The sequence below is a fragment of the Chlamydotis macqueenii genome, chromosome 17, assembly GCF_036417535.1.
Source record: "Chlamydotis macqueenii isolate bChlMac1 chromosome 17, bChlMac1.mat, whole genome shotgun sequence".
In the NCBI taxonomy this organism is placed as follows: Eukaryota; Metazoa; Chordata; class Aves; order Otidiformes; family Otididae; genus Chlamydotis; species Chlamydotis macqueenii.
This window is the reverse complement of record NC_141572.1, coordinates 10,685,257-10,707,874: the sequence shown is the minus strand read 5'-3', so window position 1 is coordinate 10,707,874 and position 22,618 is coordinate 10,685,257. Positions and strand designations below refer to the sequence as shown.

General features: G+C 42.8%; 2 protein-coding genes across 6 annotated transcripts in view; one reads left to right on the top strand and one right to left on the bottom strand.

The window, feature by feature from the left end:
• MED15 (mediator complex subunit 15) overlaps positions 1 to 1,070 on the bottom strand; it is a 28,697-nt gene extending 27,627 nt beyond the window's left edge. Inside the window, exon 1 of one of the 3 annotated variants that reach the window (XM_086761721.1) lies at positions 882 to 1,070. In XM_086761721.1, the coding sequence (XP_086617847.1) occupies positions 882 to 949 (68 nt within the window). In that variant the 5' untranslated portion in view covers positions 950 to 1,070. The remainder of the gene's footprint in view (positions 1 to 881) is intronic. The other 2 variants (XM_086761720.1, XM_086761722.1) reach the window with 2 other exon arrangements.
• A 119-nt stretch (positions 1,071 to 1,189) lies between these two features.
• Positions 1,190 to 18,345, top strand: KLHL22 (kelch like family member 22). Of its 3 annotated transcripts, none has more exons than XM_086761725.1 (7): positions 1,190 to 1,481; positions 10,314 to 10,566; positions 11,483 to 11,648; positions 12,856 to 13,574; positions 14,525 to 14,717; positions 15,894 to 16,127; positions 17,189 to 18,345. In XM_086761725.1, the coding sequence occupies exons 2-7, from the start codon at positions 10,340 to 10,342 to the stop codon at positions 17,564 to 17,566; spliced, it is 1,917 nt and encodes a 638-aa protein (XP_086617851.1). In that variant the 5' UTR covers positions 1,190 to 1,481; positions 10,314 to 10,339; the 3' UTR covers positions 17,567 to 18,345. The 3 variants fall into 3 exon arrangements, with proteins under 3 accessions (XP_086617851.1, XP_086617849.1, XP_086617850.1); XM_086761723.1 differs by having other exon boundaries at positions 10,297 to 10,566; XM_086761724.1 differs by lacking the exon at positions 1,190 to 1,481 and adding an exon at positions 1,579 to 1,883 and having other exon boundaries at positions 10,297 to 10,566.
• The last annotated feature ends 4,273 nt before the right edge of the window (positions 18,346 to 22,618 follow it).

Sequence of the window (22,618 nt, the reverse complement as noted above, 5' to 3'; positions counted from 1 at the left end):
TACACATCATAAAAAAAAAGAGTCTGTTTTTAAATATTGATTCTTACAAGCAACAAGGCAAGATCAAGCTTTTCAAGCTTCTATAAATAAGGACTTCAATATTACTTTAGAAGCACTGAACAGTCCTTTCACTTCTGTAACAGTCACCTTTCATAGCGTAAAAGTCTTTCAGTTCGTAGGGTAACAGAGTCTTCCACAAAATAGAAAAAGCACGCAGAGCAGCAAAGTAACGCAAGTAAAGCAATTGCTCCACAAAGCACAACTGAAAAGGCAACATGTTTAACTTTTTTTTTTCCAAACAGCCTTTTAAGCATCAGATACTAATTACGATGATGCTTGCTCTAAAAGAAAGCAAATCCCTGTCCAAAATAGCCAAAACATTAAGTCACTGACATTTTTATTTCATTTTTGCCCTAAAAAAAAAGTCAGATGCAAGATAATTACAGTGGTTTTCATAAGACAGAATAAGTCAAACTTGGCAACACTACGTACACAGCCACAATCGAAGCCCTAAAGCCGATGCTGTCAGGTGGGACAGGAAGTCGGTATTCCTGGGCAAGAGGAAAGTGAAAGGGGAGGGGATCGGAGAAATGAAGTCAAAGAACAGGCCCGGCTACTCCCCGCACAGGCCCTGAGCAAATCCTGGCAACGAGGCCCCCTCGCAGGGGGATGGCAAAAGGGCCCAGGGTACAGGACACACTGGGGACCACGAACGAACCCAGGCAGCAAGGGGAGCACCGGGAAGGACTCGCAGAGGAGCGGGGACGGGTGGCACACAGCCACCCGGGCGCGGGCGGCCGCGGGAGCCGCTGAAGCCCCTCTGGCAGTGGCCGAGGCCCGCCCGCGGCCTACTCAGCGCCGAGGCAGCGGCCCGCACTCACATCTGGCTGACGAGCTTCTGCCGGAAGTTGGTGCTGCGCCAGTCGGTGTCGGGCCCGGTCACGTCCATCCCCGCCGACACCGCGAGCGCCGCTGCCGCCCGCCGCCGCGCTGCCCGCCGCCGCTCCGCCGCACGCCACCGCGGAAGGGTCTCGCAGCCACTTCCGGCGCGCTGGAGGCTGGAGGGAAACGGAGTCCCGACGCCAGCCTGGCCACCTCTCGCAAGAGCTGCCGACTCGGCGCGGTGCTCGCTGGGAAATGTAGTCCCGCCCCCCGAAACACTACCGGCTGTAGCGGCCCGGGCACCGGTACCCAGCGGGTGCAGCCGCCCGCAGCCCCAGGCCTCAATACGGGGGTGACAGGTCCGGCGCACGACTGAGCACTCGCACGCTCAGGGACACCGCAGCGCGGCAGGCAGCCGGGGCCCCTCGGGCTGGCAGGTGCCCATGTGACGCTGGGGGCTCTCGCCCCCGCCGCCCGCCCCGGTTCCGGTCGCGGCCGCCCCTCCTTCGCCGGGCGGGCGCGTCACGCGCGGTCGCCGTGGTTTCCGGGTCGCACATGAAGGCGGAAGCTGCTGGCGGAGGCCGCCGCCGCCGTTCTCGGTAGGTGGCTGGGGAGGCGGCAGCGGCGACGGCGGGGGGGAAGGGGGCGCCGGACGTGGACTGGAGCGCCCGGTGCTGAGGACGAGGCCCGAACGGGTGAGGCCGTGCCCGCGTCCCCCTGCTCGCCGCAGGGATGCCCAGGGGCGGGGGAGCACGGGCGAGGGGCCGCCAGGTGCGATGGGCAGAGCAGGTCTGGGGGGCAGCGCAGCAGGCTCCGGGCTGGGTCTGCCAGCCCCGCCGCCGCCCTCGTCCCAGGGAGGCCGAGACAGCCCCTTGCCAAGGCCCTGTCGCCCCCATGAAGCCACCGAGGCCAGGCCAGGCCAGGGCTGAGGCCAAGGCCCTGCTGCCTGCATGAAGCCCCTGAGGATGTCCTGGCCAGCACTTGGGCTGCCTGCACAGGAGGTGGGGTGAGAGAGGGGGAAGATACTGGGTGTCAGGACTTGGAAAGGCATTTTCAAAAGGGGAAAAGAAAAGTAAAACCCCAAGCATGCTTGAACTGGCTTTCACTTCTTCATTACAGAGTTAGTCTATAGTCAGGCTGTCTCTTCCAATGACATGCAATTCCAAGTAGTCTTCCCCTGCTGAGAAAACTGCTCATTCTGTGTTCCTGATGGGGACGCTTATAAGTTATAGGCAGAAAAGAAAACCCACAACCCCACAGATCCCCACAGGAGTGACATTAATGTGCTGAATAATACAAAAGAATTAATGTTTTATACAGAAATCAGAGCTAGAGCATGCTAGAAGAGGCTTTTGCTCTCTTGCAGGTCACTCAATTGTTGAATTTGGCACAGAGTTAATTACTATCTAATTTTTTTTCCTCCTTGTATTTTAGACTATTAAGAACTCATTATGTGGTTTAAGCAGTTCAACAAAGGTTCAAGTCTTGCCAACTAGCTGAGTCTCTCGATTCATAGAACATATACCATTGGGCAATTTATGAACAGTCAATTTTGTCATAGTTATTACTTAAAGAGCTTCATCCTGTAGAAGCTTCATTTAAAAAAAAAAAAATTCCTCACAGATTTTCCAGATCTATCTGGACATAGAACTAAACACTACCACCTGATTCTAGAAAAAGCTGGAGCCTTAGTGGTAGGTTACCTGTTTTTAGGGTAAGCACGTACACCCTGCCTGAATACAGTTGCTTAACAGCCCTTCCTTCAAACACAGGCAGCCAATCCATCCAAACCAGAACATGACTATTGAAAGGCTCAGATGAAAAGCAAATCTCATTTCAAGATTAGGAACAAGAAAAAAAAAATGTAGTAAGAGATAATCAAACTCTTAAAAGATGATGAAGCCATAAGAGAAAGCATTTTAGCAGTGTATTGAATTTTTGTTTTCTGTATTACAATCTCTTGGTAGTATTTGGGCCACAGGCCACCTCCCAGAAATGCACCACTGAACACTTTACAATTTTATGAATTTGGCTAAGTTCCAAATCACTCATGGATAAGGCAAAACATTCAAGTTAGAAAGCTCATACTCTTTAGGTCATCCTACTGTTCATGGGGGAAAAAACCATTTAAAATATCTATATATTTAAATACATATACGTTTCGTGGGAGTTTTGCCATATACATATTAAATATGAGATGCTTTATTCTCGATATGTCTTAGAAATAACTTGTAATAGGTTTGGGGGAAAAAAAAAAAAAAACACCACAACAGGTGTTTGCTGAAAGGAATGAATGCCAAAATTTGTGAGACAGCCTAGTTTGCAAAAGCTGTTTCCCAAACCACACCTTTTGGTTTCCTCCCACTCTTCAAGTACACTACTAATGGTAGGAACTGAAAATTACTCAGAAATCCAGCCCAGAGTGATGTGCTTGCATATTTCCATTAGTGACGTAAAGAAAGATGGTGTGTATAGACCTATCCAAAACTAATGTTGAGATATTATATACTACCAGATATCTCTGTTTCTTTCTTTTTTGTGGGGACCTCAGTCAAAAGAAGTTGTTTGGGTTGTTTCCCTTATTTGTAGAAAGTTCCTAAAGTGAAGTGGTATTTCAGGAAGAAGTTTATTTTTCTTTTTGCACATTTGTGAATGCATAGAGGGATAATTCTGAAAGAAGTTCTGCTGAGCAAAGCTTCTATTTTTTCCTCACCTCTCTTCTGTTCCCTTTTTCTTCAAAAAGCACAAAACTGGCTTAAGTCTTGTCTACACATAATGGTGTACTCAATTTTAAGACTGTTTGCTATGTAGAAGACAAGTGTCCGTTACAAATTATTATATAGTTGGTCAATTATTCCAGTATTTGCACTCCAGTTAGAACGAACAATAGTTTTGCTTTTCAATTTACATTGCTTGTGGCATCGGATCTGTTTTCTGAACTATTTTGGCAGGCACCCAGCTGCCTCCCCATTCTGCACACTCCCTGACTAGTTGATCTATTTGTTTGTGTGCCCTCTGCCCTGTTAAAATTCTGGTACATAGCCAGGTTCTGCGTATTTGCATTTGCAACCCCTGAGCGTCAGCCCAACTAGCATTTTGCTCTGATCTCATATCTTGTCTCCTTGTCAGGCTTTCAGCTGAAGCCTGGCTTTGATCCTAATTCTTTTTACTCCCTAGAGAGAGATGAAGGTGTGGGATGCCTTAGGGCACAGATTTTAAACTTCCTTCAATGCACTCAGACTTTTAAGGGCCTAATCTATTTGGATCACAATCAGCACGCCATACTACTAGTAGCTCTGTATTAGAAAAAAGCTATGAAGAAGATGGCCTGCAAGAAAGAGGACAGAGCTGCAACTGTGGGGCATCAGCAAGCTTTAAGAATGGACCAAGAGGAACCACATAAATTTCAATAGCAAAAGTGAAATCATGCATCTGGGTCAGAATAACTCCATATATCAGAGCAGGCTGGAGAAAAGCCTAGCTACAAGTCAGCTTTGCAAGAAGAGAGCCTGAGGGTCCTGGGGAACAGCCAAGTTTAATATGATTCCTCCAATAGGGGCCAGCTTCATACTGGGCTTTGTTAGCAAAAGTGTAGCCAGTGGGTCAGGGGAAATTATTATTTCCTACTCTGTTCAGCACTTACAAGCCTGCAAAACCTGAACACCATGCTCAGCTTTGAGCACCATGCTCAAAGAAAAACCTGTGAGTTCAGTGGAGGACCACCATACAGGACAGGAGCACGTACAGGGAGGTACAAGCGCATGCAAGGCCAGAAGGCTGGGTTGGTTCAATACAGAGAAGAAAAGGCTAAGGGGAGAGCCAGTTGCTGTTTTTTAAGCTATCTAATGAGTACAGGAAAATACAGAGCCAAACTCTCCTTTGTAGTGCACAGTGCCAAGGATGAGAGGCAGGTATCACAAATTGCAGGCAAAGACATTCAGACAGGATAAAGAAGAAAACAAATTTGATGGTTAAGCACTCAATTTTCTGATTATTGACAAGGATGGAGATTCTGCACTTGACTAGACAAATCTCTCAGCATCCTGACCCAATTTTGAAGTCTTCCCTGCTTTGGGCAGTAAATTGGACTACAGACCTCCTAAGTTTCTTCCAGCCTAAATTATTCTACAATTCTCAGACAACATGGGACCCCCACCAAGCTTGAACCACCTGTCCACATGGCAGCAAGCTAAACAGAGTTGGATACCTGACACCATCAAGCTCTAGTTTATTTTGGGCACAGCTGATGCACAAGAAAATATCACTATCTGCATAAAACACCTCTTTGTAGAGATGTAACTGACAGTCATGAGCTCTTCAATACCAAAATGTCTGAGTTTCCATAGAAACTAACTTAGATAATCCTTCCTGTATGCAGCCATTTCTCTACAGTAGAGAATCAAAGCTGTCAGCAGAACTGTAGGGAAAAAAAAAAAACCCAAAACCACCTCCCACACCACACACTAGTAAACACCACTGTGTGACATGGATGCTAGTGGTAGAAGGGGGGAATAGTTGTCTAGGTTTGTATCAACTTATGCAATACCAATACCAAACTTCATCACTGTAAATCATCTACACTTTAAAGCACAGGATTAGTGTACAGTATATCTCTCCAGAGAATAAAGGCTGAGTATATCGGTAATGGCAGCAGGATGCATCCAGAACATATGCCCTGACTCAGCTGCTGAGAAGTGCTCCCAGCTACAACACAGATATATTCTTAGGGAAGCAGGACTCTGTTCTCAGTCTCAGGAAGCATATGCTGTAAGCCATATGAATTCCCACTCCCCAGAATGTTCTTTACTGGAGCAACACACAAACACCTTGATAAAACAATTGCTCTGCACTTAAAAATTCAGGTAGGACAGACACTGTATTGTGTTCTACCGCATCTATTTTACCATGCCTTTAATTTTTACTTTCCTTGCTCTAGTTGAGCTACTCCATTCCTATACCCTCTGTTCTTAAAAGGATGAGGATTTTCAGTAAGCACAAGGGCAAGCCAGCATACCAGTCTCTCACCATTTTGCCATTTGAATGATCAAGCCACAATCCATTCCCTTAATTCCTCCTGTCGCAGTGCCAACCTTGTCAGTTATAAACCACGTACTTTTGCTGTGAAAGCAAGTAAAGTATTCTGTCATTGATCAGAGAGGGAACTTTGTTAAAAAACTGAATCACAACTCTTCATGTACTATTTCAGTTGAATAATCAGAAACCTCACTAAGACTTGTACTTTTTCATAGAAGTAATCTGCAGAAGCATGTTGTGGTAATGGAATTTGAATACAAGATAATCACATAGAGCTATCAGCAAGTCACTGAGACCCTGTAGCTTCCACTGTGGCCAAAGCTTATTACAAGAGACCACTAGTAAGACAGTGAACTTTCAATACAGTAGAGGAAATAGAAGGAAATACTAGATTTCCTTCACACTCCCTTCATGTCTACTGTTGCAAGGCATAGCTGCCTTCTGCTGGTTCCTAAATGAAATCCAGGCACAGAATCTAGAAAATTTCAGGCTACTGAAAAAGAGCAGTCATGTCATTCTAGCTCCCTCTGAGGGTTTTACCATTTAGGTGGGCTTTGTTTTGGTTTGGTTTTTTTAACTCCTTGATTTGAAGTGACCAAACAGTGCATGTCTGCCTACGTTAGCACTGCCTGTGGAAACACACATACAGTTTCTGACCTCATATGCCTCTTTCCTCTCTTTGTACTAGGCACTCACTTGTAATACGCCAAAATTAATCACTACAATCACCCATGTCCTCTAAAAGACAAATGCAAACCAACATAACTGCAGTCTCAGATACCTTGTGCAGCCAGCCAAGAAAATCTCTAGCGTGATTTTCTCTTCAGTTTCAAAGTGGTTGGAGCAAGCACTTACCTTCCCTTGTTTCTGGAGATAGCATCCCACAGCACATGAAACAATACTTTTTATCTTTGCTACTGTTAAAGCAACACAGTGAACAGAAAGAGTTCCTCATCTCTTCCACCTTAGGGTCAGTCCTGCAATACTCAGACACTGAATCCCGCTGTTAACAGCTGACCAGCACTGAGAAACTTGCACAAGAGGAGGGGGGGGGGAAAAAGTGTATCACTCAGATTTGTAGGAACCTGGCTCAGTCACAGAGCAAGTTTCTCAATAACAGAAGTAAGAGAACAGAGAGGTCTGAAGAACATCCTCCAAGCCCTCCTCTGGTAGAGGCTCAGGATAGAGGGAACTTCACTGCATGATTCAAGGGACTGGGTGTTCACCTTAGCTAGCAAGGGCCTGCCTACAGCTCCTCCGTTTACAGGGACAGATATGCCAGACTGTGAGAATAGCGTCTCAAGTCCTAAAAAGCCATCAAAGTTCGTGAGTGGTCAGGAAGGAAAAACAGTAAATAGAAGGTTTTCTGCAGGATGCAAGAAGCTGAACAAACATGTTCTGTCTCTCCATTCAGAGCTGTACTGCTCATACTACATTTAGCTTCGGTTTTTTTTAAAGTACAATAAAGATTAAGCAAAATACAAGTTTGAGGAGATGGAGTTAAATTATTTTCAGCTAAAAATATAGAGATTATTCAGTAAACTTCCCTGCTATTTTTAAGATTGATGGACACTTAAAAAGCATAACAATTTCTAGATACATTAACAGTCATTCCCCCCCACTCAGCTGGTACCCCACACATCAAATAGTACACTTTCACTGTTTGGGCTATCGGATTTTCAGACAGTAACAAAGGCACAAAGCCCAAGGAGAAAGGTCATAGTTAGACCACATAGCCTGAGAAGCAAAGTGCTGTGCCAACACCAATACCCCTCCCCAGCAATCTTGTAGTCAGCATTTAGAACAATATTCAGAGAAATACACTAAAGTATGAGCTCACCAAGCATCCTGCATTTAATCCAGAAACTTGAATGCCAAAACCACCCCACTGTTCTTTCATAGCAGCCCACAACACAACCCTACTAACCCTGCTTCAACAACCACTCTGACTTCCTACCCACCCCAGCTGCTCCTTGTACAGCTATTACAAAGGTGAGGGCACTCAGTAATCAGCTAAGCAAATCTTGCTGGCCATCCCCCACAAGCCTTCCTTGTCTTAAAGGTTTTGTCTACCAGCTCCTAGGTACATGGTAAGAAGCTTTCCTTGGCTTTCAGCTCAAAGAAGAGGACTTAACCACCTATGTCAGCCAGACATCGTGGGTTAATACCATAAATGCTCACCTTTGATTTCATAAGTAGGCAATAATCCATTAAAATTATAACAGTGAACATTTTTCTAGTCTGTTACCATTGGTTAAAACTATTACAATAGGCATTCACACTTACTTATGAGCCTTGAAGCCCAATTTAGGAGAGACACACATGACAGGATACAGGTTCTCTGAGTAGCCACAGTGTAATTAAGAAACTTCATGTATCCATGTACAAGAAGAGCTTATGAGTGCTGGCAAGTTTTAGATAACAACAAAAGTCTTTGAATTCAGAAAATAGTTCATTTGTTACATTTACTTCTGCTTTTTGATGCAATGATTTTACTCTCATAGAGACTTCTTTTGATATAGCTCTCTAAGTAGCTGAAAAGATGCAAGCTTTTTTTGAGCATTAACTATGGAATTCTGGAGTATTAACCACATTAAACCACATGAACAGAGTTAATGTGGTTTATCTGAATCTGTTCCTCATTTGGGCCATAGCTCACCCTACTTTGGTTTTGCTGCATTTATTCCCTTGTAGTGAAACAGGAAATTTCTGATAAACATCTAGTAACACTCACTCCTTCACTTGCCTTTCTTGCTATGTTATCTCCCCTGCCTCAATCCATCACTTTTAATATTCCCCAGGAGCAAATCAAATGATACAGTAATGTTTTGTCTGCTTCAAATGCAGTCATCTTATTTCTAGGAAAAGCATCTACCTGTCATGAAAAATAATCCATCACTCATCTCTTCAGCTGATGACGGATAGTTTTCCCCATATAATCGATCTGAATGTGCTCCCTAGAAGGCTGTCTCATCAGAGCTCCTCTTCTGAGCTGGTTGTCCTGGTTTTGCTGGCAAAGAGCAGACAGCCATTAATATGCTTTTTCAGGATTTTTTCCATCTCTTTCACCATGCAATGCCGCCTAGCTTCCTTCTGTTTTGCACAGTGTAGGGTAACTTCCCTCAGGCTGAACAATAAACATTTTTCTGTTTCTTGGTGTCATCCAGATAGCTCCGTGCTCACTGACCATACACAGAAGACCCTGTAGTACTTTGAGAGATTTCCAGTGCTGCATTCACTGTGTACGGTTGACACAATTAAACAATGGTTCCACTTCTTCATTGTTTGGTTGGATTTGCTGGGTTTGTTCTGCTTTTGCTTCTCTGACTGCTGATAACCCCTTGTGACTGTCCCTTGTGCCATTAAGCTATTTCCCAGGCCGCTGGAGGAGAGGTTATTATAACTGTGTCTTAAGCAGCTGTATCAGCTAAGTTATTTCCTTTTGTTAATGTGGGGTTTTTTTTAATGTGCTCTGACAACTGGATAGAGTCTAAGACCTCTAACTGCTACAACATCTGACATTCCTCAGAGACAATGGAAAGGGTAAATTACAGGATGGTAGAAGAGGACTCATGAGATTTTGAGAGCTTAACCATAGACATGAAACACAGTCACTTCCAGCTAGCTTTTCACAGGTGTTTCCCCATGTGCCATAGGGGACCTTCCTACAGTGGCAATGGCAGCCCTAGCAAAAGGTACAGGATAGCCCTGTGTAGCGCCTACGCTGGAGGAAATACCCTCTCTCTGCAGGGAATCATGGTGAAGTGGAAAGCAGTTGTGCATGCTAGCTTGAAGTTGTCACAATAAAGAAACTCATTTGAACCCTACGGTTTCATATAGTATTGTATAGAATGACAGTTGGGAACGTGCTCAGCTAAGGAGAATGAAAAAGCAAAGACAGGGAGAGAGGAGAGCTTTCAGATTCTGCGGTAAAATATCACAAGAAGGGTGGAACATGCAGTTTATATTGCAGCAAAGCTATTTGAGGATATTAGGCAATTTAGAATTTGGCAAAAATTACGTCTGTTCTTTGTTACAAATGATGCAGAAATGCAAATGAAACAAGGGATGCCGGTAATGGGTTGGGAAGTGACACTCTTGCTAAGAAAAAAAGTATCCCCACATGCTGCATACTCTGACTCTTGCAGTGAAAACTCAAGAGTCAGAACACTTGTTTAAAAAAACATGTTCTGCCACTTTAGCATGCTGATGTACACCTGTCTGTTTCCAGTATCATCATTCAGAATAATCCCTTCAGGGTAGAACTGTCTCTCCATTGACTGAGGAGTTGGTTTGATTTATTTTCTGTGACAGGCAGGGGTCAGAGGATCATTCGTAAAGCAAAAGGCACAAACCTTTGCTGATTCTGTTGTCTCACAGATTTCATTCTGCTACAGCTGGTGGCTGAGCATTTCTGCCTGGGATGGCGGAGGATCAGGAGCTGACTCAGCCACACAAAGCTCAACTCGAGCCCTCCATTCAGCAGCGCACCAGCAACACATACCGCAGTGCAGAGCACTCTCAGGCCTTGCTCAGTGGCTTGGTATCTCTCCGAGACAGCAGCATCCTCTTCGATGTAGTTCTGGTAGTGGAAGAGAAACCTATTGAGGCTCATCGCATACTTCTAGCTGCATCCTGTGACTATTTCAGGTATATTTCAGAACGGCAGTAAGAGGCATGTTTCTGCGTGTTACTCAAACCTGCCAGATTCAAAATCTTCTGTCCTGGCACACTGCTTCTAGATGTAAAATTAGACCCATAAGATGGAGCTGAATGTGTTTCAAAATACTAAGTATGGCTTTATTCATCTCTCTGTTGCTATAGAAATAAAGCTCGTTTCTGCACACTGAGCTTACCTCCACTAAATTCACTGCCTGTGGTACTTGGAGGTATATAAAGAGGAGAGATGTATCTTAGCAGATATCCTGCATAGATGCACTCTAGATGGCTTTTAACATATACTTAGCATCGTATGACTTTGCCCATTTTGGTTATCATTTCATAATACGCAAAAAGTCACTGGAAGTGGGTCACTCCTCTGTTACGTGCCTGTGGTGTGTCTCATTGTCCATTAAATCAGGCACTCCTCTGGTCCATTTGACTAGCAGTTTCTTCAACTGACTTTATTTTCATAGAGCAAACAAACAAATCCCAAGGCAGTCCAGACGAACTTCGAACTGGAGAAAGAACTGCTCTAGCTTAGAAAAGATTCCTGCAGCCCCAAGTTCCTCTGTTTTTCCTCTTCCCCAATGCTCACAGTATCTGCCTCTGCCCATTGACTATCCATATGTACTGGGTTTGTATTAAAGTCCTTCAGCTGTGAATCATACCTTTCAGATGGCCCCTACAGTTTTCCTGCACAACGAAGAGTATGACTTATTTAGGTCCTAAAGGCCTGTACTCTTTGTATCATTGGCTTAGAGAAGAGCTAATCCCATAAAAGCGTCTGGCTAGGCTTTTATCTTTCTGAATATTTTTTATGTTCCCAGGACAACATAAGATAAGAAAACTGAAAATAGCTTCAATGCAAATCTGCCATAGCATGTGCCATTGTCTTTTTTTACAGAGGAATGTTTGCAGGAGGACTGAGAGAGATGGAACAAGAAGAAGTTCATATTCATGGCATCTCCTACAATGCAATGTGTAAAATCTTGAACTTCATTTACACTTCTGAGCTGGAACTCAGTGTGAACAGTGTACAGGAAACCTTAGCTGCAGCCTGTCAGCTTCAGGTGAGATACTGGGAGATATGACAAAAAAGAAGCAAGAAACAAAAGTGGCAATGAAAGAAAAAGAAAACACAGATATCTAGTTAGATGGATAATTAGGGGGTGAAAAAGTGCATGGGTCTGATGAGAAGAATTTCTTTGGGATGCTGTATCCACTGGAACTAACTATGGAAGTGTAGGAACAATGAATGAGTGCATGCACATCTCATTTGTGCCAATGGTTTTATAACTTCTAAAAATTTACCATTTCATCTAGAGGACTATTTCATACATCACTCACTCCCACTGATCTGCTTATGAAAGCTTCCCTAGAGTCGAATACCTCTGGCCTACGGTAAAGGACAGGGCTTGCTGCTCAGAAATTGTGTTGCTCAAGCCTGCCAAGATTCTCCCCAGGCTGAGTCTGCAGGCAGATAACCTCCCCTGACCCTGTCACTACAGGAAATCCTACCACTATGGTTTCTGCACTAAGTGCAGAGTTCATGTGCCTTTAAGACAAGGGTTTTTTTCTCTAATTTCCCCTGCAGCTAACTGCTGCACAAGGCTTTGGTACTAAATCTTAAACTTTCTGGGTGCTTGCTTTAGTTGATTCCTACACACTTAGCACCACTTTGTTAGCAGAGGGGGCTCTTGGACAGCATTTAGTTCTTTATTTGCCAGTAGTCTCTCCTGCCAGATGCAATTTCAAATTGTACTCAGAAGACAACACTAAGTACTAATTTTCCTTTCAAATGGCTTCCTGTGCTCTTCAGTGATGCAGATATATTTGTTACAGATACAGTCTTGATACAGTATTTCTGTAGTGCTCTGAAAGAACAGTTATGGAGCGACTGTAAACCATGTCCTCCATGCCTTCTGTTTACGTGAGTGCCTCGCAGGCAGCCTGCAGCTTGGTGCCATGCTAACAAACCAAGCAGCCTGGCTGTCCAGTGTCCCATGTGTCTCCAAAGACACACTGCTGCTGTACCTGAAGCCAAACTCAGGCTTGCAGTATAGTGTGGCTGGAAGTTGTATGTTATATTAATCTACATACCCATGTTGAGTTCTTTTTCTCTGGAGAAAGGTGAATTGGGCACAAGTGAACATAGTAATCAGACTGTGAAGACAGCAGTCATCCTGTGGACAACTTTCTTACAGTCATCCCAGGCTTCTGTCACCTGTCTCTTGAGTATAAGGCAAGTGGTGTCTGAATGAAAAATCTCTTTTGCAGATTCCAGAAGTCATTAAGTTCTGTTGTGATTTTCTTATGTCCTGGGTAGACGAAGAGAACATCCTCGACGTATACAAGCTAGCTGACCATTATGACTTGAGACATTTAAGTGATCAGCTGGACTCCTACATTTTGAAGAACTTTGCAGCTTTCTCAAGGACACAAGTGTACCGACAGCTACCCTTGCAGAAGGTCTACTCCCTTCTCAGCAGTAACCGTTTGGAGGTTAACTATGAGTTTGAAGTTTACGATGGAGCACTTTTTTATCATTATTCTCCAGAGCAACTGGAGACAGATCAGGTCTCCCTGATGGAGCCCCTTAAGCTACTTGAGACTGTTCGTTTTCCTCTGATGGAACCCCAGATCCTGCAAAGGCTTCATGACAAATTAAGTCCATGTCCTTTAAAAGATACAGTCGCAGATGCATTAATGTACCACAAGAATGAATGTCTTCAGCCAATGCTTCAGAGCTCTCAGACACAGCTAAGATCAGAATTCCAGTGTGTAGTGGGATTTGGAGGGATGCATTCTACTCCATCCATTGTTCTCAGTGATCAAGCCAAGTATCTGAACCCCTTGTTGGGAGAGTGGAGGCACTTTACAGCTGCACTAGCTCCCAGAATGTCCAACCAAGGGATTGCTGTTCTCAATAATTTTGTATATTTAATTGGCGGAGACAACAATGTAAGTGGTTTTCGAGCAGAGTCAAGGTGTTGGAGGTAAGAAAAGGATAATCCTGCTATTATTGTTATTATCACCCTGTTGCCCATCTCTGAGTCAGTAAGGCAGTAGCGCAGTCTGTATGCTTGCCAGCCAAAAGATTAGGAACTGAGCAGGGGCCTCAGTGAAAGAAAGCAAGAAATAAATAAATGAGCCTCAGAGTAACAGGAAGCTTCCAGCAGTGCTTGTGAGACAAAGCCAAGCCTGATAGGGTAGAAACAGCTACTCATTCACAAGTATTACATGCGCTGCCTGGTTGGAGGTATTAAAGGCGTGGGAAGCAGTAATGAACTAGGATTCCCTAGAACCTCAGATTGTCTAGATGGTCTTCAACTAGAATTTTCTAGAAGTCCTCTGTGTATACTTTTGGTCCCAATACAAAGAGATTTAGCTAACAAAAAAAAAAAAATATTTTCTGAGTTGCCCTTATTTTATGGCATGCATAGTTTCACTTCACAACCAGTTTTCTCTGTAACTAAAATTTCCAGACCAGACAGATATTTTGATCTGAAAATGAATCTCCAGGTTCACTTTGAGCAGCAGATATTTGGGGAAAAGCATCCAAGAAGCCACCACATATTTATGCCCTTCTTGGACTCTTGACAATCCAGATTCAGTCTTTGTGCTATGTTTAGACTGTTTTACTTTGTAGAATGGCTTTGTGCAAGCAGAGATTTTGATATATAACCTGACAGCAATGCATAAGACAATGGAAAACCTAGGCTTTTATAGCATGATTGTATCAGCTAAAATACATCTTCTAAAAATAGAATAAAACAACTTTGCTAATAATAAAATGCTGACAAGGCCAAATTTCACTCCACTTACAGCTGAGCTCAATTTCAGCCAAAGACAGTACAAGTAACCCACATCTGTGGTGCTGTCTGGTATTCCAGCAATGATTCCGTGGCTGCATGAGTAACTTTCTTTGATCCCATTCTTTTACAAGGTATGACCCACGACACAACAAATGGTTCCAGATCCAGTCCCTACAGCAAGAGCACGCTGACCTCAGTGTTTGTGTTGTGGACAACTATATATATGCCGTCGCAGGCAGAGATTACCATGAAGACCTGAGGGAAGTGGAGAGGTATGACCCTAAAAGCAACACCTGGGAATATGTGACACCTCTGAAGAAGGAGGTAAGGAGTCCATTAGCCACACACACTACTACAATTCCCCAGTTCCTAATTTCATCTTTTTGGATGCTTTTCTCATGTTTAGCTTTAAATTTGTTGATATTCAGATGGGAAACATTAGCCTCTGTATATGGGATAAATTAATATCAAGAAAGAATAATAATAATATATGTAAATTCCATTTTGAGGTTAAATGCTTATTTTCCTGGTTTACTATTGTTTTTCTCTGCACCTTTATTGTGTTAATCCTTAAAACTATTTAAAATTGAACACATAACCTCTGAGAACAGGAAGTTCCCATCTCTCCTAGGGAGGTAAACTACAAGCCACAGTAGTAAAGCATCTCACTTACAGTCCTGACAATGTGCTTTACTCTTGATCAGAAAAGACAGTGCCTCAGTAAGAAGGTACACCAGTTTCTATAGACTACTTGGTTCCTGGACACAGAACTGAGATTGGGTAACAAGTTCTGGTGACCATAGCTTATGTGATGCAGATTTACATCTCAGCCAGATCATTACTCATTTGAAATATGTAAGTAAATTTGTCATCAGTACCATTTATCCTTCTAGAACAGCAATCACCAAACTAGCAGTTGTGACCATAGGAACTAGGAAGTGGTGTAGTGACATGGGAATTGGGGTTATGAGTGCAAAAGTTCGTTCTAAGGCCTAATACTGCTAAAAAAAGGCAACGATTTCAATTTGCAGGTTAAAGTTTGTATTGATCTTCCTCCTTTGCAACACTTTAACAAATAATAAATGTGTGTCAATGCTGAGAATATAAAAAGCTTTCAGATCCAATTGAGTGCTACTAAGCAGGATATCTTGCATTCCTGATAACACTGCTTGTTTAAGAAAAGTCTCCAACAGAAAGGCTTCCGAGTAGACTAGGGAGAAAAGTAATTATATGAATGATCTTCTAATCAAGGAACAATAAAGAATGAGAAACTACTGCAGTTCTGGCCATCATACAAATTCTAGTATATTACGTTAAAAAATTCACACTTAAAGCATAATCACCTAGAAAGGAATTATCTATGAGAAAATCCTTTGAGATGTTGATATCTGCATAACTCATGAAGAATGTCACTCCCTTAATGTCTATTCCATACTTTGAAACTGGGAGAAATACATAAATCCAGACCTCAACCTCTTGCTTTCCCATGTGGTGATACAGGTATATGCACATGCGGGAGCAGCACTGGATGGGAAGATGTATATTACCTGTGGGAGGAGAGGAGAAGACTATTTGAAGGAGCTACAATGTTATGACCCAAAGACTGATCGCTGGGATGTTTTAGCAGATGGTCCAGTGAGACGTGCTTGGCATGGGATGGCTGCACTGCTAGGAAAGCTCTATGTAATTGGAGGAAGCAACAATGATTCTGGGTACCGAAGGGATGTTCACCAGGTGAGAGCATGTCATACCTGTGTCTTTTTTTGAAAAATCTCTTCCTTATGGATGCTTGCACTCTGATGTAATGTCTTTTTCCTACTAAGTATGCAAATAAAACTGCCCAGCAACAGCTACTGCACTAGCTCTCCCTCACTCAACTGCAGAACTTGCAATGATTTCTTCACTGCTGTCTGTTTTGAACACATTGTCTAACCCACAAAGCATTAAAGCTCCAGCACTGGGAATTCCTACCAATTTTAAAATATCTTGGAAGGATAATGTTGATTGGGATGCACATACCCAATAAGTAGCACATCAACTAAATTTACTTTGCATTGTCTTCTCAAATGCATTTTTTCCCTAAGTCGAGGACTTTTGAATTACCGATGTTTAATTGCAGGACAGAGTTGTTAAGGATACATTGGATGGCAACTGTATAATGAAGTTAAATGTACAGTACCTGATTATAAGTGATGGCTGGAGAGAATTCTCTTGAGTCTTATTCCAACTTCTAAAACTGCTAGAGACATAAAAAGAAGACACAAAAAGTAACTGCTCTTATAAAGCCAAGGAAGATAGCAGAATTAAATCTACCTGAAAAGTGTATCTGAATGATAAAAAGGTGCTTACAAATAAAAGCAGTTAGCCAAGTAGGTACCCAGTGAAATCTAAAACTTCCCAAAATACGGTGCAGAAACAGCTTAGCAGATTTGTCATATTCGTATCTTCCAGCACATTTTTTCCTAATGCAAACAGATGCATTATGTCTCAGCTTGTATTAGCACGTGTCCCCATCTCTGCCACTTTTGTACAGATGTTTTGAATGACATACAGCTGTTACCTCAGCAGCAGGGTCAGAAGTTGTGATTCAAAGCTATAGGCAACTATGCACAGTTTCCTGCTGAGTACTGTACTTCTACTACACAGTGATATGCTCTCTCCATTACCAGCACCCTGTCAAAAGACTGATGATATTGCATGACTTCCTAAATAGTTTGCCATATGGCCAGGCTCTGTCACTAAGATACAAGTTTGATTTTGGCTGATCTTACTCTTTTTTTTTTTTTCTTTTACAGGTTGCCTGCTACAGGCCAAGCACTGATCAGTGGACAAATGTATGTCCGCTTCCTGCAGGACACGGAGAGCCAGGTATTGCAGTCTTAGACAACAGGGTCTATGTCTTGGGAGGCAGATCCCACAACAGAGGAATCCGCATGGACTATGTCCACATTTACGATGCAGAGAGAGACTGCTGGGAGGAAGGGCCCCAGCTGGAGGATGATATTTCTGGGATGGCTGCCTGCGTCCTCACTTTGCCCAGGGCTATTTTAATGGAAACAGAGAAATGGTTCTCAGAATGGCATGCAGACCGCGTGAAGTATCACCTTGACTTTCCATCAGAAGTTATGAGCGTATCAGACTGGGAGGAATTTGACAATTCAAGTGAAGATTAGAAAACTTAAATATTTATTTTTTTTCCAGTGGATGAGGAAATTAAGGCTTGGAAAAATATTTAGAGATTTTATATGTCTTTCTTATATACATAAATCGGTATTTAAAGGTTTGAAAAATAAATGTTCTGCACAAAATGCCATTCACCATCAATATCTGCGCATCTGCAAGTGTTCTGCACAAAATGCCACTTACAGTCAGTATCTGCCCACCTGCCAGAAAGCAGCATTTTTAAAGTAACCACAGAACTGCCATTTTCCTCCAGTTAAAGTATAGAGGTTCTTTTCCTTTGAAGGAGACTTTTCTCAACATTCAGCACAGACAGAAGAAAAAAGGCACAGAAGGCTCAGCTTGACTAGCTTCTTTCCTTCCAGCTTTTAGCTTGAAATAGCTTTTTGAGATTTTTTTTTTTCTTTTCTTTTTGGTAATAAAACTTCCTAGCCAGCTTAGCACAGGAAGGTAACACCTAGTGTCTCCAACCTGTGCTAGATGTCAGACAGCTTGATTGGTTTTTCAGCAAGACTGAATATACAGAACAGGAACAGCAGCAAGAAAGTCTGAACCTTCATCTCATCTGGGCATGCAGCCATCTTTGTAACTGGGTTAGAGTCTGTGAACTGATACCCACTCCTGAACTTCTATACTGCACGTTCTGTCAATGCAGTGGAAAGAAGACTTCTAGAAAAATCTCTCTGTACAGAGTATGGCAATCTCATCATTCAACTGCCAGACACATTTGTCCACAAGCATAAATTAATAAATCCTTGTCAGAACTTTTTAATTACTGTCTCAGTTTTATTAAACGTGATGTGGAGTCTGAAAGTTAGTGAGTTTAATTAGATCATATAGTACTACATTAATATCAGTGAAGTTACACCAGCTTGGGAGATGGGCAATTTCTTTCATTCTTTTATTATATGCTTTAGAAGACGATAAAGAGAGCAGAGATTGGTTTGCCACAGCAGAAGAAAAGAAAAAATAATAAGGAGATAACTAGACGTATTGAAGATTGGACTGGTCCAAGACCCTGCAGTAGCTGAACTAATGCCAGGAACATAATACAGAATTATAAGAGCTCAGAAAGATAAGGCATAGTAAATCTTTCCTTCATGAGGCCTTAAAATAATTAGCTTCTGACTACCTTCTTGCTTAACATTAGTTGAGAAGCTGATTTAAAGTCTGAACCAGTGTGATACCTGAATAGTATGGGATCCTTCCTCTTGCAGGAGTGGGAAATAATCAGTGCCACCAGAAAATCATGACAAACTAGCAAAAGCTCTTTAGTCTTTTAGCAATAATGGGGTTGCAGGCGAAGGGCAAAACCAAACTGACAATCAGAATGTGATACTTGTCAAGTAGCATCACATCAAGACAAATACTGTGCACACTGACTTTAGAGAAATGGAAGAAGTTCCTAGATGTTACCATTACTTAGACATATTTTGTTTATGGAAACAAAGATTATTTCAAAATGGACCTATATGACTCTACATTAGTAGACCGGGCTTCTGGAAAAGATTCAAAAGTATTTACATACTTATTGTAATAAGCTCAACAGCTTTTTCTAGGTGAGGGGAGCATTTGTTGGATTTTTTTCTCCAGCACTGTCAGTTCTAACCTCATCTCTGAACGTTTGCCAATTGCCAATTGGCAAATAAAACAAAAGACCTGGTAAGACCTGCAGGAAACCCTGTATATGAGCTTCTTCAGAAAATCTTTTTTCTATAATGAACTCTGAACTGCACATGGAATCTGGAAATACAGACTTTATTGCAATATTGGAGACTGATAAGTGTTCCTGTTTTGCCTACAGAGTTATTCCTAACATGTAGCAATTAAATGTAGCCCTTAGATTTAAGGACAGATCTCTGTGACCTGGATCACTAGAACCACTCCTGCCACTGCAAAGCAATGCTTGCAGTCTGAAAATCTGTTTGTCTGCAAACAACAAGCGATTCAAGGCTTCTAGTGGTCCAGTTCATATTCTAGACCAGCTGTTCTAACTAAGCCCAGACATCTAACTCAAGTCTAATGCTTGCAGTGCATTTCCATTTTAACTGGCACTTCTCGACAGGCTAGTGATACCCTATGTTACACAAACCAAAGTGTTATTTAGCCTCTTTCACAATTTAAAAAAAAATTAGTAATCATTCTTTGTCTGGCTTCTTTTCCTTTTCCTATGTATACCACTAGAGGGTATTACTTACTGTTACAAATAACCAAGCTGATAGGCTAATTCTTAGATTACTTAATACCCCTAAGTTACATGAACTAAACCTATGGGCAGGTATCATATATTTTGATTTGATAAAAACAAAACTTCTTTCGCTTTCACCCCCGAATTTTCTTTTCATCTAAGCATAACGTGACTGTTGAAAGTTATGGTATGCACTACCTTACTTGCAGGTATTTTGTTTAGGTAAAAAAACACAGAGTTTAGCTTAGCTCAGACCATCCTAATAATATAGCAGTAGCTTGTTTTAGTCTAGCATGTACCTTTTCAAATTAGCACATAATAAACAGTAATAAAATTGCATTGCTTTAAAATTGGCAATTTTATCTAACTCAGCAGACATAAAGAGCTTTGTTCTTCTTGTTTACTACAATTACCTACATAAAGAAATTGCAGGGAGAAATTACAGATTGATATGCAGAGCTATAATTATTATTGATCGGTTTCCCTATCAAGAATGATGCTTCAGGAACTTAGCCTTCAAGAGCCCGCTTAAACTTTGTGTTATTTCAAGAAAAACATGTACTCGTAGGGATTTTAGGCTGATTCCGTAATTTTTAATTTATAAATTCTCTGATCTCCTAAATTATGTCTTGTATCTTATAGTAAAAAGCATTCATTTTTTACAGCGAATCCTCAGAGACTGTATAGCACAAGACATGGTGGACAGATGGACAATGAGCTAAACAAGCTTTAAGTTATTTCTAGCCTGTAAGAGAATAGCTAAACAACTCTTCCAGAACCAAGTGATCAAAATACCAACACTTAAACTGCTGATACATTAGGAAGTCCAGAAGAAGAACAATGACGTTTCTTGATGATCTATTTTCCTATTTCCTGCCAGCACAGAGGTAAAGCTCTATAGGCATATTTGCTAGATTTGTAATTAGTGGACTTGTATCCTGAAGTATTTCAGGCTTTCACATTTGGAGAAGTGATTGTAATTGCTTCAGTTTTTGTTTCATAACTGCTTTCACTACTGTATTTCTTCTCCAGCTGTCTACCTCCAAATCCAACATATCCTTTCCCATTTCCTCATGGTTTAAATTAGGATCATTAATTTTGCATTGGAAGCAAACTCAGTACTTGATTTGAAACAAATAAGGATTCTCATTTTATACCCTTGAGAGAAATTTACTTCTTGCTTAAAGACGAGCACATCTACAATTTATTTGGCATTCAGCCCACCTAATGGGGTCAGAAGCTTCTGGTGAAAGGAAGAAGGAACAGCTGGGCACAGGGAAAATCTTGTGGCTTTTGCAATTATTTTTAAACATTATTTAGCATCTTAGTGCAAGTCCAAGCACTAACTTTTAATCTCTATATTTTGGCCATGGCCAAACAAAAAACAATCCAAACCTGCTCAAATGATAGAATAAGACATAATAACATTCATTATCTATTGTAACCTATCTACATGTGTTCAAAACTGACTCTAATTGGCAGATACAAGCACTTAAAACAGTAGGGATGGATCAAAGGTATCGCTACGAAGTAAGCTTCCCCAGGAATAGAAGAAATACTTTTGCATAGATGCAAATTTTCAGATGGGGTCTGTTTTGCTAGTATTAGCGTACGTGATTAAACAGCTGTTGTTTTCCACCCAGGAGATGGCTGTACTTCAGCAGCTGGTAAATTGATATCTGTACATGTATTCATGGCCTACTTTTAAGATCCTTTCATGTTACTGATGTTATGAGGCTTTCCTGGATGATTTTGTCTAAAACATAAAAATGACACTGGATGAGTCTTCCATTTAGATGACTGTTACTTACTTTCAAGTGCAGCTTCATTTCACATTGCCAGTGCCAAAGCAAAATGAAAAAAACAAAATCAAAAGCACAAATTAAAAGTCATGAGACTGAGCTAAATTCACACTATTTGCAGAAGTTTCTAGCACGTCTGGGGAATTAGTGCTGTTATTTTGTCGCGCCCTTGCCTACTGCAGCTGGACATACAATTGCCACTGCCAGCCCTCCCAAATGTACGTCAGACCACGCAAATGCTGTCCGTCTGAGGTCACTGCGCGCCAAGGCCCATGCTGCCTGTCTGAGGTCACCGCGCGCCATCCTCCCTCTAAAATTCAAACAGGTCGCACCGCACCATGTGCCAAGTCCTTACCCAGGCCCTGCCCGGCAGGCCTGCTGAGTCCTTTCCGGGGTTTCCTTCCTCTTCAGCGGCTGCAGCACCATCTTCCCTCCCGCCTGCACCCCCAGACAGACAGGGCTTTGACCCTGTTGTCTGGGAACAGGGCGGCAGACAGGAAACTGTCTCCTAGGGCACGTAGGAAGTTACCTCAAGATCGGATGAGATTATCACAGTGGTCCATTTTGTTCCTTAAAAATATAACCAACGAATAAAACAAGAAAACCTACGGAAAGATGCTCTCTGTCCCCAGGCCGGCTGCAGCCAGTGAGCTGGGAGGTGTGGAGAGGGGAGCCCCAGGCAGCCCCAGGCAGGGCAGGAGGGACCCGGGAGGGTCGGGAAGCACGCTGTGCCCCGGGCCGCCATGACAAACCGGGGAAAAGCCGGTGGCCGGGCAGCAGCGAGGAGGGAGGATGTGCTGAGGGAAGGACGGGGAGCACATGGCGGAGGTACGCTGGCAGGGCACCCTCCCTCACCTTCAGCCCAAGGGCTGGGCAGGGTTTTTGGAGCAACCCGTGGTAAAGCGTGCCCACAGCACGCCAGGGAAGCGGTGCCTGGGGAGGACGGCCTTGCTCTCCCAGGGGCTGCAGAAGGCGCGGGGGGTCCCCACGCCCCCCAACTTAACACCCCACCGGGGCCGTTCACATCCGTTCGCCCCCCAACCGGGAGGCAGGTT